At 38.6% G+C, this 22,687-nt stretch overlaps 1 protein-coding gene across 6 annotated transcripts in view; it reads right to left on the bottom strand.

Moving 5' to 3' along the window:
- Positions 1-5,412: 5,412 nt before the first annotated feature.
- The window catches only part of LOC105483572 (junctophilin 1), an 80,612-nt gene continuing 63,337 nt past the window's right edge, over positions 5,413-22,687 (bottom strand). Inside the window, exons 4-6 of one of the 6 annotated variants that reach the window (XM_011744465.2) lie at positions 15,309-15,955; positions 7,933-8,028; positions 5,413-7,762 (exon numbers count right to left, since the gene is read on the bottom strand). In XM_011744465.2, the coding sequence (XP_011742767.1) occupies positions 7,948-8,028; positions 15,309-15,955 (728 nt within the window). In that variant the 3' untranslated portion in view covers positions 5,413-7,762; positions 7,933-7,947. The remainder of the gene's footprint in view (positions 7,763-7,932; positions 8,029-15,308; positions 15,956-22,687) is intronic. The other 5 variants (XM_011744464.2, XM_011744467.2, XM_011744466.2 and 2 more) reach the window with 5 other exon arrangements.

The following is a 22,687-nucleotide window of genomic DNA, read 5'->3' as shown; positions in this document are numbered from 1 at the left end:
CGAAGCAGGCGGATCACCTGAGGTCAGGAGTTGGAGACCAGCCTGTCCAACATGGTGAAACCCTGTCTCTACTAAAAATACAAAAATTAGCCGGGCATGGTGGCAGGCGCCTGTAATCCCAGCTACTCGGGAGGGTGAGGCAGAAGAATTGCTTGAACTCAGGAGGCAGAGGTTACAGTTAGCTGAGAGTGTGCTATTGCACTTCAGCCTGGGCAACAGAGCGAAACTCCATTTCCAAAAAAAAAAAAAAAAGAATGTTTTAATGACATAAAGGCTAATATTTAAAGTCCTAGGAGGTGACTTTCATCTAATGTCATATTTTCCTTAAAATATAAATGACATGTTTAAAGTATAATTGTTTCTTGTTACTTATTGAAGAAAAGCACAAGAGTTTAAGCTTAACACCAGATTTGAGATAAGCTATCTGGATGTCTGCACTGAACTGGAATAGATACATGTTTTTATCTTTTCTGTTCTTTATACAATGAATCATCGAACTTATAAACTAATGGTTGCTATCCTGACTACTCAGCTATGGAAGATCTGACATGATACTTTGCCATGCTATTATTTCTGATTAAATATATTAATGTTATTTAAAGCCAAAACCATTTGCTCGTGTTCATAACCACAGTGATTAAACATAAGAGCTAGGCCCATTAACACATTTCTGCATATCAGTGAAAATCCTGAGGCTCTACACGCACCAGGAAGTTCATTCCTACAACCAAGAGTATAATCATCGTGGCAAGTCTTTGTCAGGATCATTTCTTATACACCTTAATTGTATCTTTTTATCATGCAGTCTTTGTAATAGACATGAATGCAGTTGTACCTAGTGCATATAATGAGTGCTCTGTGTTACTGAATATTCCTAAGCCTTTTACGAGGGATGCATCAGTAATCACCAGTGTACCTTCTGATGACTATTAAAAAGCTTTGGATTTTATCTGCCCTTTGGTTTAGAGAAGAAACCCATTTAATTGTATAAACTACAATTGATTCTGTATGAAGAGTACATTTCTTAGGGCAGGACCTGATGCTTAATGACCTAAGGCTGGTAGAATTTTTTTTCAATGAATTTAAAGAAGTATCAATTAAGCATGTAATAAATGTTTGATGAAGTAAAAATTGCTAATAAGGCAATTAAAATCGCTAATAAGGCGCGGTGGCTTACGCCTGTAATCCCAGCACTTTGGGAGGCCGAGGCGGGCGGATCACCTGAGGTCAGGAGTTGGAGACCAGCCTGGCCAACATGGTGAAATCCCATCTCTACTAAAAATACAAAAAATTAGCCAGGTGTGGTGATGGGCATCTGTAATCCCAGCTACACGGGAGGCTGAGGCAGGAGAATCGCTTGAACCTGGGAGGCGGAAGTTGCAGTGAGCTGAGATCCTGCCGCTGCACTCCAGCCTGGGTGACAAAAGCAAAACTCTGTCTCAAAAAAAAAAAAAAAAAAAAAAAAAAAAAAAAAAAAAAATTGCTAATAAAACTGAGACTATTAATGTAATAGTATCTACTCCATGTTGAGAGTCTACTGTGTGTTGGGGAGTTTACTAAAGTTACCTAATTTGATTCTTATAAAAAACACTATGAGGCAGATATTATTGCTCCCATTTTATAGACACCAAAACAATCCTTAGAGTTTACCAGAATTGGGCATGTGGTGTTTGGTGCTGGCATACCCAATGAATATGGGGAAGACTCAAAAGGAAGGGTATGCTTGGTTTCAAAAAATGGCATCTGAGAAAGGAAGACCAGATGCCCAAATTCAGTTCTTCTTATACTTCTCTATTCGAATTAATATCACCAACTAATCTGATCTGCTTGTCAGACTTCACTGGTGAACTCTGAGCATGCTACTGGTGTGGTGATGCTGACAAGGCGCTATGGTCAGGGGAGAGGGAGAGCTCAGGTTTTGTACGGGACTAAGGGACTAAAGTGTACTAAACACACAGGCAATGTTAACATTCCTGAAAGCTAGCAGCAGGAGAGCAGAAAGGTTTGGAGTGCTTCTTTTATAACCTACTCAGGTAGTCTTTAGAATGTCAAAACAAATCCAGGGGAACTGTTGATAGTTTGAGTGAACCAATGAAAACCCCCAAATATAGCCTGCCATGGCATTTTGGATTAGTAATACTACTTTGTGAAGAAAAAAATGAACATGATTGTTAGCAAAAATGGAAAACGATTTCTATACACAAAAATTTGAATGGAATAAAGCTGACACCGAGACATGAAAATTATGCTGAATTCCTCACATTACTTGCTGTATCATGACAAGTTGAATGTAGATAACATCAAGTCTTATTTTGAGCACATAAATATCTCATTCTTTGGTGCTCTATTGTGTGAGATTTTGTAAACTCTTGCTTTGTTTCAGTGAGTAACAGCACACTTACATAATATTTATCCTTTTGGATAATGTATGAATTAGAATATTTTCAATCTTGACTTTTTATTTGGCCCAATTATCTGATGTAAAACTGCTTTTACGATGCATCTGTAGTTCTTAGGTCATGGATTCCACCACCTGCTGGCTTTACGGCAATCCTATGTCTAAGCACCTCCTTGGGGCTTATCAACTTCCAAAGCAGCTATATGACCTCTAGATAGGTACTCACTCTACTGGTCAGAAACAGTTGTTAAAATATGTCCAGAAAATAATTAATCATGTCCAGAGAATAATTAATCTTTGGCTTATCCTCACCTTTGCTTCTGCTTTTATTGTGCAGATGATGTGATATTTATGACTCTTTTCTTCCAAATATATGTTGTAAGTGGCAAGGATGTGGCATATGCATTCCTGAAACTGAAGACCTCTACTGTTTTCTCATAAGCAAATATCATCATGAATTCCACTGCACATATTCAATATCATTCTTCACATTTTATGAATGAGTTGCTTGGGTTGAGGCAGCGGACAAGGAAGAATGTGTGTGTCAGTGCTATAATCTTCTGTTCATCTCTGCCTCCATTTAAGGATTGATATGCTCTTTACCACAGTATGCAAACAGCTTTATCAACCACCAGCTGAACAAATTTCAGGGCCTCGCTTCCGTGTTAATTCCATTATGGCTTACCTAAATCAGACTTCAGATTCAAGGGAATACCAAGGAAGTTTTATGGAATATTGACATAAGGTATCAAAAGAATACCACAGCATTGGCCAAACCTTTTTATGTCTTCTAGGTACTATGTGCAACTTCTGTGTTAATTATTGAGCTTAAGTTCAAACATAGATACGAAGTTCATGTACAACATGCCTCTTCAAAAACACCATTACTTATATGTTAAATTTTAGTAATATTTAGTATAAGGTTCAAATATATTACTATATAAATATCGTGCTAAAAGTGATGAAACAGGATTGTAAATACATGCTATTCAGAACTTTTAAAAGACTCTGCTGTAGTTATTATTAACTCAGTGGCTCATTAAGGAGCTTATGACAGATAGAAATGGGCTCATTCAACCCGCACTACTACCTTGGATTTCATGGTATTTGCCATCACATCTTCATGGCTGATGAGTGGCAATGTGGAATAATGCTAGGCAATATGTGAAATGAAAAAGCACAAGATGTAGTGTCAGATCTGGGACTCTGATACAGATTTTTATGACTTTATGGCTATGTGATCTTGTGCAAGTCATTTAACTGCAGGAAAACTTTCCAGGGAGATTGTAAGAATCCAGTGAGACACTGATGTGAAAGCTCTTTGTGAAGCAAATGTCTCATATTCTCCTATACTGGAAAACACATGTTAGCATAAAGAAGGAACTCTGTAGGTGGGGCCTTTAATTTTCCCGGTGAGAAAGACTGACTTGTCATTACTGCAGCAAGGACATCCTATGACCCCGACCTAATTAAACATTACAAAAAGACCCTTAGAATGGAATCTCACTGTATTTTTCAATGTGTCTGAGACACTAATAGGAATTTAATTATTTTATCCCTTTCAGTCAGTAAAAAACATACAAAGCAGTTACTATGTGCCAGGCACTATAGTAAGCATTTAACATAAATAAGGTCATTTCATTCTCACCATCACCCTGTGAGGCCAGATAGTGCTATGACTACACCCATTTTATTGATAAGGAAACCAGGGGCATGGATTAGAGAAGGATCCATAATCAATCATGACCAAAGCCGGAATTTCATCTATATTGACTAGATTCATCAGTATTCACTGTCTTCTCTATCTCTGCTATTTTCCCCTATTCCTATAAACCAGACCCCTATTATAGAGGCCACTGCATTTCAGTACCTTTGGGGTGAGAGTGAATTGTCAGAACAGATAATTCTTAAACCTGGAATAATCAAACGCAGTCTGATGAACCGTGACACTGTACTGGCAGAATACGCCACGTCAACAGCCACCTATTAAGTTGGGAAGATGAGGCTATGTTACTTTCCAAAGCATGGCAGGAGAGCTGCAAATGGCAGGGAGGGTATGCCTGGGGAGCCTGCTAGCCACAACTCTTGAGAAACAGTTTTTACATTAAAAGGGCATGTAGAATACTTTCCAGACTTCCCAACCACACAAGCTTCACCCTAGCTTTGGCATCAGCGCTCACAATGTGTGGCTTGGACACGAATCTGGAATCAATAATCTCTCTAGCACCTTGTGCTTTCCTTCCCTGCTTCAAAAGTCTGTTCTGTGTTCCCCTCTAGGATTTGCTAGGAGGCTAATTACTGAAGTTGAGTAATCTGTTTAGCCCCAGAGGCAATAACTCTGTGCATTATTTATATGAGGGGCTCCAAGATCTTAGCCCTCAACAGGTGTGATGAATTTGGGAATTTAAAAGCACCATGGCACCTCCCTGGAAAGCTGTTTTGGAGATGGTCCTTTTATCACAGTGCACAGGTGGCTTGCCTACGTGTCGAGCCAGCAGCTTAGGCCAGCACCCTGGATGGCTTCAAAGGGAGCACAGCGGCTGGAAGTCCCGGTGGCGGCAGGTTTATTCAACCCATGTTGTGCTTAACCTTCCAGGAGTGCACCTAAGCAGCAGGGGTCATAGCAACATATTAATTTATTTGGGGCACAATGGTAAAAAAAAATTCTAATTAATTGAAAAGTGCCCATGTAGGAGGGAGATTTACTTCAAGTTTTCTTTAAAAATAAGAGCAGTCTTTAAACTCTGGATAAGGCACTAATCCAATTAATGAAGGCATTAAGCAGAGCAATGAACCTTATTTTGCAAAATTATTTGAAAGGCCCAGGATGAAAGAAACGTAGAACCAATTGGTGGAGCGGTATAACTACCTTCTGGCACATGGCTTCTTTGTGCATTTTTTCCTTCTATTTCTGCTGTTAATTTTTCAGCAGATCTCTTTCAACACCACCACCAAAGCATTCCACATAACTCAAGACAGTAATTTACTCACAAAGAAAACACACCTCCGACTTTATTAATAACCAACTTTTTTTTTTATTAGAGCAGATACAGTTGTGAAAACTGTACATTATACATTTTGGTTTCGAGAATTATAAATAAAGGAACTCACAGGTAGGGAGTTCTTTTTCACAGCAAGAAACTTTAAATAAACAAAGTCATGTTTTATTAAGTACATTGGCAGACTTCATGTGCTGTCCAAAATGTTGAGTACAGTATAACAACCCATTAGAAAGAGCCTTCATGTAAAATACAGCTGTGCACATTTTAGAAAAATACCAACAATTTGAGCTTTGTTTTAAAAAAGCTTATAAATCATACATATATTTATAAATGGGACCAACATGCTCACTTTATAAACATATCCTCTCGCTATCTGTTACCCATGATTTCCAAAGCATTACACATTTTAAATAAACACTTAATAAGATTAAATATTTTATTATTATTATTTTTTAAAAAACCAGTTTTCCCAGCATAAGGAGCTACAGGGTTTGGGATGGGCGGTGAGAATACTGAGAGTGACACAGGAACTTTAAACATTTGTTTTCAGGTATAAACGGACTTCCTAAATTTAAAAGTCAAAGCAAAATATAAAAAATGAATATACAAGTTGAAATTTTTCATTTGCTCTCTTTCTGCCTTCTTCTTTATTCCATATTGGTCACACCCAGGATTTTCAACACATTGTGCTTCTGTAAGAAACATCACTGGGTTACTACCCTGCAGGTGGCAAAGCACTCAGTCCACATCTGTGCTAACCAGGGAATTGTGTGAACTGTCTTCTGCATTGAAAAGGTAGCTAATACGGTAAAAAAAAAAAAAAAAAAAAAAAAAAAAATCTGATTAAACCATGCAAATCATGAAAATATTTAGGAGTAGCTCCCCCTCTGCAATGTAATGTTTTAAAAAGATTTAATAGATTAGATAGATACTTTTCCTCCCCTGATTTCTTTTTAACTAATTACTTTTATAAAGACCATTTAGTTTCTCTAAGTAAGCATGCTTCTCAATAATAAAGGGTAAATTATAAAACAGCAAAAACCCAGAAATGTCAGAATGACAAAAGACTGTAAAAGACACATATTTAAAATAAAAATGTCTAAGCCTTTAAAATGGGAAATGAAATTACAAAAGGACTTTGAAAAACAGGAAAGGCAGAAAACTGAGAGGCAGTGATTGAACAAGGCTTTATGTTCTACCTGAATGTATTCAACAGAAATTTAAGTTGGAAAAAGAAAACAAGAAAGAGCAAAGCAGTTTATTAATAGCATCTTGCTTAACTTTCATGGGAATTAACACAGCCACTGACAAGATTTTATTTGGTTGTAAAGTACGTCAGCAAAGAAACTGAATCCTTTAAACACTGATTACTGCAATCCATGCAACGTTTGGACTATACTTCTTAGAATTCTGTCGTGTTTCGGTTTTTAAAATTTAGCACTTCCTAAGTGCATAAATAATTCACCTCAGTAATGTTAAAAAGATTTAAAATTAAATTAGTTCTTAGGAAGGCATAGTGTCTTCAAATTGCTAAAATTTAAAGATAAATAATCTTTTACAAGTATAGGAAGAATAAATGACATAAAAGATGGTATATTGCTATCAAAATAAGCACATTTTCACTAGCATTTTGTTGTTTCTTTTCCTTGAGATGCAACACGTGTGTTTCGGTCCGGCCAGGACCGCAGGTGGTAGATGACTATACATCATATTTAAATAAACAGCAAAAATGAACAGAGTCGTGCACAAGCAAACGAAACATTCTCTCCCAGAACATTCCAGGAGATGTTAAAGCAGCAGGTCATGGCATAAGACTGGTGAGTGATGCTGCTACCTATTTCTTCTAATGAGATAGGAGTGAATGTTGGAACCACGTCCACAGCAACACAATCCTCCGACCGCATTCCTCGGGCAGTCGTTTCCCCAGCTCCCTACTAAAAACGTCAGATGGTAAAATAGTAAGGCAGCTGTTGACTTCCATCAAAAAAAAAAAAAAAAAATGCAGCTCCATACATTTCCAGTTTAGTCACACTCTGCTAGGACAGATGGAGTAGCCAATGCCAAGAACTTCGCCGGATGGGGCTGCTTCAGCAGATTTTAAAAAAGAATTATTATTAAGTTTTGCTCTCCAACATGGCTGTGCGCTTCAGCTCCCAGAGGACCCCAAAGCCACAAAGCACTCCCAGGGGAACCGAACAGGTCCTCTGGCTGAATTTTCCAAGTTTCATCTCTCTTGCGATCCCATCCTAATTCCAAGCCTCCTTCCCTGTGTCTGAGTCTGCCTGGGGTGGGCCATTTAAAGGGCTGACGGCACCACTGCAGAGAACTGTGGGCTAACACACCACTAGTTGTCAGGACTTCACTGAAGGGTCAAAACAGTTATAGCATTAAGTAACTATGTTGAATCACATTCAGGCATAGCCAAAATTAAAGTGAAGGACAATATGTCATTGTTAAAAAAATAGCAAATTTGAATATGAGAAAAGAATGTTATTTACTATGATTTTAGATAGAAATTAAGGTGATTCTTACCTTTCCTAATTCCAATCAAGTTAGAAAGTGAACAAAAAGAATGGCCAACCCGATATTCAACAGCATGACAAGGACAATCATGATCGAATTAGGGCCCTGAAAATGAAAGAGAACAAAATAATCCTAACTTTTCCATGTTAATATCAAGATATTACCAAAGCCAATTACTGAAAAAATAAGAAAGTTAACATGACTGCAGTAAATAAGGCATAAAAGATGACAGCAGTTCCAAAAGGTGTAGACTAAAAACAGCAATGCTATGTTTAGATGGAGACATTTCAGAACCTTCACTTAAAAATGAATCCAGGCTTGAATTAGTTTAAAAACGTTTTAAACAACTCATCTACTTCATTCACCTCAAAACAATGGACAACAGCGTAGGCTGAGAGACACAGCTCACCATAACAGGGCCTACGAAGGGCTGGGAGTTAGAGGTGCATTTGTTGTTAGGATGCAGGTCAGATGAGGAAGAGCTGCTTCCTCCTCAGGGCAGTTAGGAATCTGTAGGACAAATCTGTAGGACAAAGCCGCCTCCAAGGAACAATTCAGGGAAAACTCAAAACGAGGTTCTCTATCTCCTGCTTTTTCCCTGGTTCTCTGTTTGGACACCACCCTTTCCGTTAAGTAAAAGCTGTAAGTGAGAAGTTGGATACTTTCAGAAGTTATCTTACAGGCCTAGCTTTTTAAATTTCTCTAATCACAATCACAACATTTCAGAAATCAAGTTATATTTTACAAACTACAGGATCCTATTTTGATAAATATCATTATAATAAATACCAGATAGTCCAAGGGCCCCAAATTTTACTTGTTTAAACCAACCAACCTCATATAACCCATCTTTTCAGATCTACTCCATGAAGAAGCCACCTTGTTTTACAAAGCCATGATTGTGGTATTTACTGTGAAAATAGTGTCCAATTCTTATATAGCATTAAAAGTGTTCTAAACTGGCTTTATGAGGTAGGTAGTTTTATTGTCCTTATTTTACAGATGAGGAAACAGTGGTATTCTATTTGGATATTGGGTAAGACTACACTGAAACAATGTTACAGAGGCTTCAAAAGTACTGATGTGTTTTGGGTGTGCGGTAAGTGAATAAGGGAGATTGGAGCTATCATTGGTCAAGCACTCATCAATTCGGGTCTAGGGTTTGGGTCACACATCATTTACTCAAGAAGGTCTCTTTCCCTGACTGAGCCCACATCTCTGTGGTAGAGGTCAGAGTGCCCTGCTCTCTCTATCACAGTGAGTTTCACACTTGACTGTCCTTTGTTGTTTAACTGCTATTTCCCCCCACAAGACGCTGAGCTCTACAGTGGCAGAGGCCTTGTCTTATTCACTGCTACGTACCCAGTGCACAGACACGTGACATTGCCCAGTTCATTCAGGCAACCAATATTTAATGAGACCTCACTATCTTCCAGCACATTTCCAAGTGCTGTGGATGTGGGTTGTTTTGAGACAGGCTCTTGCTCTGTCGCCCAGATTGGAATGCAGTGGTGTGATCTCTGCTCATCGCAGCCTTGACCTCCCAGGTTCAAGCTATCTTACCACCTCAGCTTCCTGAGTAGCTGAGACCAACAGTGTGTGCCACCAAACCTGGCTAATTTTTGTATTTTTTGTAGAGATGAGGTTTCACTATGTTGACCAGGCTGGTCTCAACTTCCCGGCCTCAAGTGATCCTGCCACCTTGGCCTCCCAAAGTGCTGGGATTCCAGCATGAACCACAGTGCCTGAACCACAGTGCCTGACCCAAATGTGGGTTGTTAAACAAAACGCATTAAATCACTGAAATGATTTAATTTCATTAATCATTTCATTAATCATTTGCATTAAATGAGGAACAAACAGGGTGATGAGTAAATTGGGGGAGGGAGAGAAAGTAAACATGAGTCCTCTTTAAGTGGGGACTATTAAGAAGAAGAAAAGCATCAGTTCCTAAACCTTAAGTAAATGGGAGGAAAATAAACATTTATTGCAGGTTTTTATCATGCTGGGCAGTGGGTTAAGCATCTCTGAGTAGATTTTTTTTTTGGTTTATTCTTCACAAGCAATTATTAGTTCCATTTGACAGTGTTTAAGAGGATAGGTGTCTTGCTCAAGTTTCCTCAGCCAGTTTGAACAAATTAGAACTCGAATTAAGAATCAGAACTCGAATTAAGCTTTAGTCTAGTCACTTCGGAGCTCCATGCTCTTTTCTCCATATGTCTATTAAAGATACAGGCCTTAGTTTAAAGGCAGTTTCCCATTTAGTTATTTAAAATGACATTTTTATCTATATCCTATAATTTCCACAGTATCAGAAAAATATCAAATTGTGGTAACGACCAACTGCTCTTTTAGAATAGTTATGTTCTAAATTAATAGGAGAGTCCTAACCTGTGCAACTCCTCAATTATGGTTAATTTAGAGCATAAAAATAATGCAGGAAACTCTTATAACTCAGAAAATAGTGGAGACGATCTTTCAATGTCACAACAGCACAGAGATTAAGGAAATGCTATTACAGGCTGAACATCCCTTATCTGAAATGCTTGGGACCCTAAGTGTTTGGGATTTCAGATTTTTTCAGATGTATGGGTTCAGCATCCCAAATACAAAATTCTAAAATGCTGCAATGAGAATTTCCTTTGAGCATCATGTTGGTGCTCGAAAAGTTTCAGATTTTGGAGATTTAAAAAATTTTAAAGTTTTGTGGGTCCATAGTGGGTGTATATATATTTTGATACCAACATATAATGTGTAATAATCACATCAGGGTAATGAGATATCTATCACCTAAAGCATTTATTCTTTGTGTTCAAACAATCCAATTATACTCTTTTTAGTTATCTTATTTTTTTATTTTATTTTTTTGAGGTGGAGTCTTGCTGTCGCCCAGGCTGGAGTGCAGTGACGCGATCTTGGCTCACCGCAACCTCTGCCTCCTGGCTTCAAGTGATGTTCCTGCCTTAGCCTCCCGAGAAGCTGGGACTACAGGTGCTCACTACGATGCCCAGCTAATGTTTGTATTTTTAGTAGAGACGGGGTTTCACCATGTTGGTCAGGCTGGTCCTGAACTCCTGACCTCAAGTGATCCATCCGCTTCAGCCTCCCAAAGTGTTGGGATTACAGGTGTGGGCCACCGTGCCCAGTTCTCTTTATTTTAAAATGTACAAGTAAATTATTATTAACTATAGTCACCCTGTTGTGCTATCAAATACTAGATCTTATTTGTTCTATTTTTTTTTTCTTGTATCCATTAACCATCCCCACTTCTCCCTCCCCTATGTCTTCACTTTTCTTCCAGCCTCTGGTAACCATCCTTTTACTCTCCATCTCCATGAGTTTGATCGCTTTAATTTTTAGCTCCCACAAATAAGTGAGAATATGCAAAGGTTGTCCTTCTGTGCCTGGCTTCTTTCACTTCACATCACGACCAGATGCTGGAACATTCTGGATGTTCCACCTGTACACTTGGATTAGATTTTGTTCATGAGTGTTCTAAGAATTTTGGATCATTTCAACTATTCTGGGCTACTGGGTTTATTTCATAATTTTCAAAGGTAATTTAGTGATACGAAAGATGAGGAAAAATACACCTGGTCAGAACAATACAACGTAGACTTCGGTGTCTTACAGCGGACCCAGGAAAGTGAAATTGCAGAGAACATGCCTTCCATGAAGCCAACTTCTAAAGTCCAAGGTGTGTCTGAACCTTGACTCCCATTTCGTAAATCCGTATAAGATTCTGTGAATTTATCTAACCCCTTTGAATTAGTATTTTGAATTTGTATATCCTCTTGGTTTGAATTTAGTTTACTATCTTTTCTCCAGTTTTTAGCCCACATATCACTGTACTGGCAATTCAGATTTAATGAATAATGAATGAGCGCTTTATCCAAAATGAAAAATACATACATACATATTTTTTTCTTTTGCACACACACACACATACACATTTCTCCTGTGTATGTTCTAATATACACACACATATATATTTATCCTACCAGGGTGGCTCCACTTAGAAAGCTATTTTTAAAGGTGACTCAGTGAAGATGAGGGAAAACTAGACATGAAAGGTTCAAACAACAACCAGGGGGGGAAAAAAATCCAGGATGCTATGTTCAGTGGCAGATACCAAGCCCTGGCCTCTGTGTTCTTTATATACCTAGGCACAGGATACAGGGTGAAAAGCTTTAAGGTAAAGTCCCATAAATATGACTGTGGTGGCCAGTTGTAGCTTAAAATAGCAAAATGAAAAAAAAATCTCTCTTGCTTTTCAAGACTGACTGGGACAGGTGTAATACAAGAAGCTGTAGCAGGGCACAGGGTAAGTCTTGATTGGAAGAAATTTTCAGGCAGTAAGAAAATAAAAAACAGGAAATCAAAATACAGAAAGAAATCCTAACTCAAAAAATTAATCTTTTTTTCCTTTAAGAGACTGTCATTCATATTAACACTGTAAGGAATTTTCTGCTAGAAGAGTTATTATGGTTTATGTGAAATCTAAAGCTTCTCTAGTTAGAAACACGTGAGAAGAGCAAAGTTTAATTAAGTTTTAATAGCAAAGTTTAATTATATATATTTACCTCTTTTTGGGGTGAGGTTCAAACCCGATTTGATGGGGATGCTTTAAATTTTACACACATTCAAATAAACCTCAAAACAAACTTGGATGCAAATCACAGGAATGACTGAGAAAAAAGTGCAGTCGTTTTTCAGAATGGGCTGAGATGCCTAATTGGAAAATTCCCCCACTTGATGGTAAGATGCTAAAGATGCCTCTTCTGACCCTACCAGAGTTGTCATGTTGCGAAATCCTATAAAATTTCAGGATCATATTGAATGTGTGCCTCTAGGACATGAGTCCATACGCAACCACTGCCCACAGGGGTCACAGAAGTTTCTTGAGGAAAATCTTCCTCAAGAAAGTAATCAAAGCCACAGTCTCCCTTCTCCTACCTCTCATACTCAAGTTAACTAATTTCCTGTGTTAGTCTGTGTCCCAGGAGATTTTCTGTATTTCTAGGAGACCAATATCCAGGGTGATCCTGAGGATGGATCAAATCTACTTGAATATTTCTGAACTGCTTATGCTTCAACTAGCATTGTGTTGAAACAAACATCATAATAGCTAAGGTTTCTTCATCACTTACTCTGTGCTAGGCACTATGCTAAGAACTTTTAAAGTATTGACTCATTTAATCTTCACAACAACCCTGTGATAGGTAAAGATGAGGAAACTGAGGCACACAGCAGTAAGGAAACTGTCCAGCGTCACACAGCTGGTAAGCAACAGAGCTGGGATGTGAACCGAGGAAGTTTGGCAACAAAGTTCAATTCTGTGAATTTTAAAATTATTATGTCTAACTTACACAGCGTCTTTCTCTCAAAACTATGTAGTACTCCATTGTCTTAAAGGTCATCCACTGACAACATTTATGATGACTGTGTGACTGTGTCACTTCCTGACTCTTAGGAGTGGGGAAGGCAGCTTTCTGTTACTATTAGGAAGACAATGTTAATTCTTAGAATCTTTGCATGAAGGTGCCAAGTCAATCTTGACTTTTGCAGAGGCAGTCTAAAGCTCAGGGTGGTTGCAGAGCTGCTGGGGCCTCCTTTCTCCCTTGAGGTATAGAGGGGAACCCTCTACAGGGTTCAACTACTGTCCTCTACAAGGACCAACTACTGAGATGGAGGATGCTTGGCTAACTCTAAGAATCTGAGAATTCCGCAAATAAATAAAACAAATGATTTTTCTAAATGAGGAGGCTGTGAATTTACCAAACATATGTATACTACTGTTTTACAGAGAGACTCCTTCAGCTAAGAGCTGGGTAATTCAACTTCTTTTCCCCCTACCACAGCCTAATGAACAGGACACTGGGGCATACGCTTCTCCTTGTAGAGGTCTAGAAGTCAACTAAAGCCCACAAATGGGTACCCAAAAGTATAAAAGATATGGCCTTGCATTGTTTGAATTTTTCTCCTTGTAAATCGGGCAAACTAATACTGATATATGCGAGGCCTTATTAACTTGGGGATAAACATGCTGAAAGTCAAATGAGAAGTAAACTATTACATTTAACAAATTCAACAGTGATTATTCCAGTTGTAATGTCAGGATACTGACATATTAAGGTTTCAAATCTTTAAAATGAATGCCTACTGAAGAGTCAGAATCTTAGTCTGTTTTGAAAACAATTTTCAAACAATTTTAGGAAGTTGGTCCAGTTAATCTGAATAATTTATGTTCAGCTAATTAAAAAGTTGAAAATTTGAAAAAAGAAGACAGTGTTTTATAGATACTAGCAAAATAAACACACTTAAGAAATTTTAAGCATAAGTTAACAGAGGAATTTTAATTGTTTAATCCTGTGAGTAAATTAAACAGACAAAAATAAGAAACTGATGGCTGTACTATATTCTTGTTGGTCAAGGTACTAATCCGTACCATTATGCAAATATGTCTCTATAATCACTAGTGAATACTAGGTGTATAACATTCAACACCTCTGTTCTAAAGGGATGTGACCAGGTCAAGAGGTCATTTTTAAATCAATAATTAGCTTCAGATTTTACAAATTCTATAGCATTTGATAAAATACTAATTCCATACATTATTCAAAAAATTTCCTTTGAAAGAGGGTATAAAGATTTTTCAATAATACAGAGCTTTTCTGACTGAATAATAAATATCTTAAATGCTTAAGACTAATTGATACTAATAACCTGTATCTACCAGAAAACTGAAATTGTAAGAGTTCTCACACTTTGAAAAGACAGAAGACCAAAGAAATTCTCTTGAACTACTGGAAATTTTCAGTTCTCTTTTGGGGAAGAAAAATGTTCTAGCTGCAAAGCCTGGCTATTTAAAATCCAAGCTAGGTGTGTATGAGAAGAATTCACAATGGCTAGAGGAGAGGTTCTTTTGTGTAAAGATGCTGACCGCGGTGGTGAAAACAGGAGGGCTAAGAACTTGGTGGTGTCCTTTTCCTAGAGCTCTGAGAGCGGCTGGCCCTTGGCAGGGGTCATGATTCCTTTCTTCCTTTCCAGCAATCAGAGAGCAAGCTACCAGGAAGCTCACCAAGACACGCTGTTAAAGCCTTGCTAAAATGTGCTAAGATGCTGTGCTAAGCTGGTCAGATCTTACCTACCTGAATTACATCTAAAGTGGGGCCGGGTGAACACAGGGGTAGTGGGGGGAATTTCTGTCTGGAGAGCTCTTTGCTGTCTCAAACTACAGATGTGTTATGTGCTGCTTTAAACAACCCTGTGCTTCTAGAACTTTGGTTAGCCTGGCTGTGATCAAGACGCATAGTCACACCACACAGCTCACTGAAAGAACCAAAGGGAAAAAAGAAAGAGAAAACGCTACTTGCAGTACTTACTGAATTGGCTTCTTTTTCCAAAGCAGGGCATGAATCGTTGCTTGCTGGATTCTTTGGTATAGCAAGTTCAGACTTCTTAGCTTTTGGCTCAGCTTTGCTTTCTTTGGCAACTGGTTTTGTCACAGATTTGGAGGGACTCCACTTGTTAGCGGATGGCTTGTGCACCAGTGCTGAGGAAGACTGGCTGGATCCATCGCCGTCCTCCACGTCTACTGGAGGGTGCTGGGGGGCGTTCAGCTTCACGTAGTAGCCGTGATACTGAGAATGCAGCTCCCCGTTACTGGGGTTGGGGATGTGGTGGCGGCCAGAGTACTTGGACTGGGGCACAACCGCTCCTGCCTCCTTCGCGGGAGCCTTTGACATCAAGGGCTTATTGACAATGGCTGTCACCTGCTCATCAGCCACACTCCTTTTGTCTTGGTTGAGTCTCGCCCCTGAGCTGGGGTTTTGCTTCTTCAGGGGCTTTGGGGAGGAAGTAGGAGAGTGGCTGTGTTTGGGACTTGCCTCAGGAGATCTTGGGGGTGTCGTGCCTTTGCGATAAAAATGAGGAGATTCCTTTGGTGTAGGTGGCTTTTCTGGTACCTTTTCTTCTGGATTTTCTTTAGCATCTACACCTTCCTGAAATCTCTGTTTGACGTAATCAGGGCCTGGCCAAAAAATAAAAAAATAAAAAGGAGGTATGTATATGTATGTATGTGTATATATATGTGTGTATACATATATACATATATTTTTTGCTAAATCAGATTAACCTTTTCTCTTTTAAAAATAATATATTCATAAGGTTTTGACTAAGCACACATTTCATTCTCTAGGGGAAAAGTTGATTTATTATGGAAAGGTTTTAAGATAATACAGAATCTAAACAGTTCTGACTTTTCTGATAATTGCATTCTTTCTGCCTACTTGCAGAATATAGAGGTAAAATTCATGTTGATGGAACACTGGTCACAATATCATAATCTGCTTATTCAAATTACGTGGTGTAACTAAGACACAGAAAGTATATACTTGTAGAAGGAAGTAAGCTGATTACTGTATGTGTCTGAAAATTTAATAAAGTATACTGCAAGAGGAGAACCTGTAGATACTATATTTTTAATGATCTGTCATCAAACATGCATTAAAACATCCTAGTTTGAAACAACCTAAGTCTGAGGCTTAGGTTGCATGACACAAAGTCACTTCCATGTAATCCATTCACAGCTTTGGAAAACATGGATTTGCACAAGCAGTGTTTTGCAGATATCAAAGTCAACACAAGGCAGTTGTCTCTGGTTCTGTAGCTTCAAGATTTTTTTTTTTCCTTTTTTATATACCTCCGGATTGTTTATAAAAATCTTGTTATTTTTTATAAATGGGAACAAATTTTCATCAAAAAAGTGGCTATTCCTCTGACAGAGGAGGAAAAAAATGAAAAAAAAAAAAAGTGGTCCTGCTGCGTTGTTATTTTATGGGGAGTAAGCTGTAAAGAAACAGGGTATGTGCCACAAGATGTCCTGGCCCTGGGAACTCGAGAAGGCTGTGGTCTGGAAAGGGGCATCTCTGGGCTGACACAGAGACCTTAGACTTCCAGGGCCTTCAGATCTCAGCAAGTCATGTGCATACTTTGGCTACCATTCCACCCATCTGCCACTTTTCGCCTCATGAGGTCAAGGTCACATGCAGTGCAGTTGACCCTCTTCCTCACAAATGGGCAGAAGCTGATATCTCTGGAGTATACATGGAAGACACTGACCCCACCAACATGCTTATAGAGAGTTGACAGGCTCTTGTCAATTCCACAGCACTGCATCTGCTCATTTTCCTTCCTGCCTTCCACCCCGCAACCCTTCACCCCAGACAAACTCACTAACTAACTAAAAGATTTACAGAGGGGCTGAACAGCAATTATCCCTAATTGTGAGACTACATACTGCATACTTATACTTTAATTGCTCTTCTCATGGTGGTCTGAGTAATTAGTTATTGTAATGAGACTGCTATTTAATTATACAAGGAATTATTCAAAATTTAAAGCCTCACCAAAATCTTAGGGAGTACGTGTTATTATCCCCATTTTACTGAAATGGAAACAGCTATAGCAGCTGAAAAATAAAAAATCACATAGCTCCCATGTATCTTTTAAGAAAAAAGCATAATGCAACACATAATATTTTAAAGCCAGAGACAAGAATTCCTGAGCACCCAGCATTGCAAGTTATACTCAGGGCACAAAACATAATAGTATTATCACAGTTTCCACCTTCTAGAAGATACATCCACTCCTGGGGATTCAAGTTTCCCAAATCTGTCAAGATCGCACATCGACAATTGAGACTTCCTTTCTAAACTGGGTAAGCTCCCCCTTTATATAACTGACAATTTTCTTTTAATTCCTCCATCAAAAATGGCAGTGTGAATTCTTAGGCCAGCGAAAGGTATTTTGAATGACGAAAAGGGACAATTGCAAGCATTCAAAAGGTGATGTCCATCTGTTTCTGAATTCTTTCTTGGTGCTGTGTGTCTGGACATAGCATTAAGGGGAAACAGGGCAGCATGAGCACAAAAAAGTTATGTCTTCCATCAGCTGAACTGCCTCTGCTCTTTAAAACTCATCAGGTCACTGATACTAGTCAGTCATGGAGAAGCCCCTCGTGATTCAACTGCAGGCGTATTTTAACAAAACCCCTCTTCTTCTGTGATAAAGTACATTCTCTAATAGATCTTGATGCAGTGTGATGTTTACATAGTTTCCCCTCACTTCTCTACCCAAAATTTCACTACAGTTGGTTTTATTTGTGCTTTACTGATATTCGACTTCACAGCATTACTAAAATACCCATCTACGTATGGTAGTGGATGTACTGTGCAAAGATAATTAAAATAGTCAAGGGCCTTGGAGCCAATGGACTTTTAATTTCAGCCACTTAATGCTGAAACAATTACACAAAATACAAAGTACTTTTAACATCTTTGATCTAAAGATCAATGCAGGTTATTTTTGCCAAGAAAAATTGGCAATATCTACTAAGATTAAGGCACATTAAAAGCTAATGTTTAACTTAAATATACAGAAAAGAGTGAAAAAATAGACTCTGGCAAACATTATTCATTATACATTCTCAAAGTTGGAGGGAAAAGGTAAAGAGTCACTGCACCCTGAGAAATGCAGCTGTCACAAAGCCCATGCATTTCATTTAGAAGATGTGAGACCGTGAGATCGTAGCTTACAAATTTAGGATTTAAATCTTTGTGATGCCCTCATCACACAAAAAAATGTCATTTTTTTTTTGAGGTGATAAATAGGTTAACTAGTTTGATTTAATCATTCTGTATTCTATTAAGAAATTGTAACATCACTTTGTACTTCAAAAATATATACAACTATAACTTATCAATATATACATTAAAAACATTAGGATGTATCCTAGTGACCTTCAGTACCACCAGTATAGGTGGAGAGGCCAAGGCGAGACTGATTTGGCCATTGGAAGAATTTGTATTAATGAACTTACGAAGCTACATTTTGGATTCCACTGAAAGTATTATAATATGTATCAACTCTCAAATACTAGTCTAATCACTTCTTTAACTTTTAGAAATCTGATGTGTCACCTCTTTAGACAGTTTTCTGGTCCTCAATGTAGTAAGAAAGGCATGTCTTACATGATTACTCATGCCCACTCTGCTAAGATGAGTTTAGGTATACTTACTCAAATTGATCTACAGGGCTTCTGATGATACTCAAAATCTGTTAAGCTCAAAGAATTTACTAGAATGGTGGAAGTATATTTTAGCATCAACTTTTCCATCTAAAAAATTCCTAGCTTTATTATGCATTCAAAAAATATCTGGGTAAGAGAAAAAAACGGACTCCCAAGCAGGGGTGCCTATGCTTGCTGCTTATCAGAGCATCTGAGGTGCTTTGTCCAGAGATTTTAATAAGTATGAATTGAAGCCTAGATATATTAATGTTTAACAAACTATCCCAGTGATTCTAACACTCTGGGTTATAGGCATTTGACAGTATGCAAGCAATATGAGCAGAGGTGGACGTAGCACCAGCCTTACATGACTACATCCCATTGGAAATGGTTCCGATGTGGCACAGTCATACAAGGCCTAGCCAACTAAATGAGGATATATGGTTAGATTTTCCAGAGGAAGATTAAATGCTTTTAAAAGAAGACGTTTAATATAATGCAGAAGACAGAAGTTTTTCCTGGACTATTTTCTCTTGGAAGGCACATGTTGTGCCTGCTACTTGTTCTGTGTAGTAAATGTGTGTGTCAGTATTGCAGAGCCAGCAACATAAAGTTGATAAGATGCAGCAGTTCATTAAAAAGACTAGTCAGAATATTGCCAGGGAGGGAAATTATGACAAATGTTGATAGTCGTTGCAGTCAGCATTTTCATCTGTTTATATAGACAGTATCTATGAATCCCAAAGGATTTTCTCCTCCTGGAGACTCATATTGGGAAGAAGTCAGATACAGGTCACCCGCTCACGGACATGGCTCCCATACAACGTGAAAAAACAAACAACATTCGGCATGCCATCCACCAACACTCAAAGGTTACTCGTTCTAGTTGGCACGAAGGCTCTGAACAGATATGGCAGATGGTGGCAGCAGGGTATCCAGCTAGTTCTTCAGAGGTGAGCCTTGGTGGGCTGGCTATGGGCAGCAGCACCATAAAGATTCCCCAAAACAAATGTCTATGAGGACAGTGCCAATATCAAAAGTTTTGTAGCAACAGCAGTAGTCATTAAGTACAAATTGGACATTTTCTGTGGAGACCGACAATCATTGAAATGAGGACCAGATTGAAAGAATCTAAAAACATTGTGTAACTGATAGCAGGATCACTTTTGTGTTCGATATAGAAAGAACACTCTTTTCCTAAAGGACTTCACAGTCCCGTCTATAACAATCCTGCAATTTCTGTGACCACAGTCATACTGCTCTGGTCTACAAACTGTGGGACATCCTTTCTAGTACCCTGCACTTGGCTGGCACTCAATACCCATTTGTGAAACTGAATGTACCAGAATGAATATGTGGTAAGAGTAACCAGCAAACTCATGAATTATTAATTTCATGTCATCTAGTGGATTATTCAGTTTCCCTTTTTAATGAAAAAATTTATTCAGAATTTTGGGTTTGGAAGGTGAGCTTAGAAGTCATCTATTCCAGGATGCTTCCCTTTTCTTAATCAAATCCATGACATATTAATGATAGGCCTAGACAATTATGTAATGGAGATATGCTTTGATTTCTGAAGTCTTCTAATTCATATCAGAAATGCAAGCTCAGATAACACTGGTCCATAAAAATCTGTGCTAAAGACTTCACTCTAAATAGTCAATGCACTGTGTGTATGAGCACATTTATGCTTAAACATGTGAAGACAAATCTTGTTGGGGATGATACCCAGGGAAGCAGGCTGGCTCTCTCCCAAGAGGGCTCCAAGTACTAAATTTACCACATTCCAGGGCAGTGTTTTAATTTAACTCATGCTCAGCCCCTGCCCCATCAATAAATATAAAAATTTTACATGCTACTTAATATCACTTGAAATTAAAATGAATTATCTTGACTAAAAGGATTTTTTTTTTTTTTTTTGAGACAGAGTCTCGCTCTGTCACCCAGGCTGGAGTACAGTGGCACCATCCTGGCTCACTGCAACCTCCGCCTCCTGGGTTCAAATGATTCTCATGCCTCAGCCTCCCAAGTAGCTGGGATTACAGGCATGTACTACCAGCCCCGGCTAATTTTTGTATTTTTAGTGGAGATGGGGTTTTGCCATGTTGGTCAGGTTGGTCGTGAACTCCTGGCCTCACATGATCTGCCCGCCTTGGCCTCCCAAACTGCTAGGATTACAGGCATGAGCCACTGTGTCTGGCCTAAAAAGAAATTGAAACAGTGGGAGAAAGAGCCACAAATCTAGTCTCCCAATCTTCCTTCCCAGGAAGGGTCGCTGCCCCAGTCCCTCCTGCTTCCTTAGTGGTTACCCTCTAAAGCAAGTTTGTGCAACCTGTGGCCCAACACAAATTCATAAACTTTTCTTAAAACATTATGAGATCCTTTTGTGATTTTGTTTTAGCTCCTCAGCTATCATTAGTGTTAGTGCATTTTATGTGTGGCCCAAGACAATAATTCTTCTTCCAATGTGGCCCAGGGAAGCCAAAACATTGGACACCCTTGCTCTAAAGCCTATGTCAGCCTTGCTGGCATAGAAACCTGATTTTCCAGCACTTTGAAGCAGAGCCATCCCTTGGGGCAGACTCACATTACCAAAGCTCACCAGACTGATGTACAATCCTAGAAGGCCAATTCACTAGTTTACAATGAGCAATGTAAATGTCACATAGGTCAGGGGACTCATGTTGATACTACCAGTACACGCTCTCCCTGTTGGCAGAACTCCATGGAAAGCTCAACCAAAATTAGAAAGTTACTGGTGAACATGGAATCAGAACAAGAAGCATGAGCTGAATCAAATATGTAATGGCATCAAGCTGGGCTAGCCTGATACATCCATTTCCTGAGTCAGGGTGATCTTGCCAGTAAAGCCGTACAGCAGAGCCACAGTTCCCCACATCCTTCCCCATAATAGAAACGTCCTTGCCAACATGAGAGCAGTGCTCCAAGGTTCTGGGTCAGGCTTCTCCTCCTCTGGATAGTGTTGGGATGAACACTGCCAATTTTTGCCTCTGTGACTCTCTTTTTTCTATACTTCCTTGGGTGACCAAGTTTTCTTTCGAAGTTTTTATAGCCCAATCAGGTTACAAGGAAATCCTGTGGTTCTTAAAGCCATCCTATTACTTATGATCACCTGATCTACCTTTGTGTAGTTTCAGGGACTCATTTTCAAGTTGAACTCTCAGAGGGCAATCTTCTAAGTTCTTGGGGGATGACTCACTGTGTCACTCCCACTAATGGCAATTTAGGTTTCTGTGTATGTACACAATTATCTATATATACATTCACAAACATCCATTTGTATGCTTTCTGTTTATTAGAGCTTAACCCTTTGGGGGAGAAAGCCATCCCACATGGCTGTGTTTTTTTCTTTAATGACAAAAGTTATTATTTTATTTAAAAATTTTTTTGATTAATCTACATATGATCTAGCAACCTTTTTTTTTTTTCCATTTCTCGCTTTTATAATCAAGAGGCTATGTTTTTTTCCCTAGTTTCTAACTGAATTGTAGAATAATACAGTTTTAAACTAAAGATCATAAGATTTAATTAAGATGGAAAATATCTAAAAATACTGCCAGCTCCTGAAAATAGGTAATTTGCCATGGAAGCGTTCAACATGTAAGCTATGACAAGCATCCTTTATTACAGGGTTAACAACTTCTATGCACGAACACATGCATTCCAAACAAT

Source organism: Macaca nemestrina, chromosome 8, assembly GCF_043159975.1.
Source record: "Macaca nemestrina isolate mMacNem1 chromosome 8, mMacNem.hap1, whole genome shotgun sequence".
Taxonomy (NCBI): Eukaryota; Metazoa; Chordata; class Mammalia; order Primates; family Cercopithecidae; genus Macaca; species Macaca nemestrina.
This window is presented reverse-complemented; position numbering and strand designations above follow the sequence as displayed.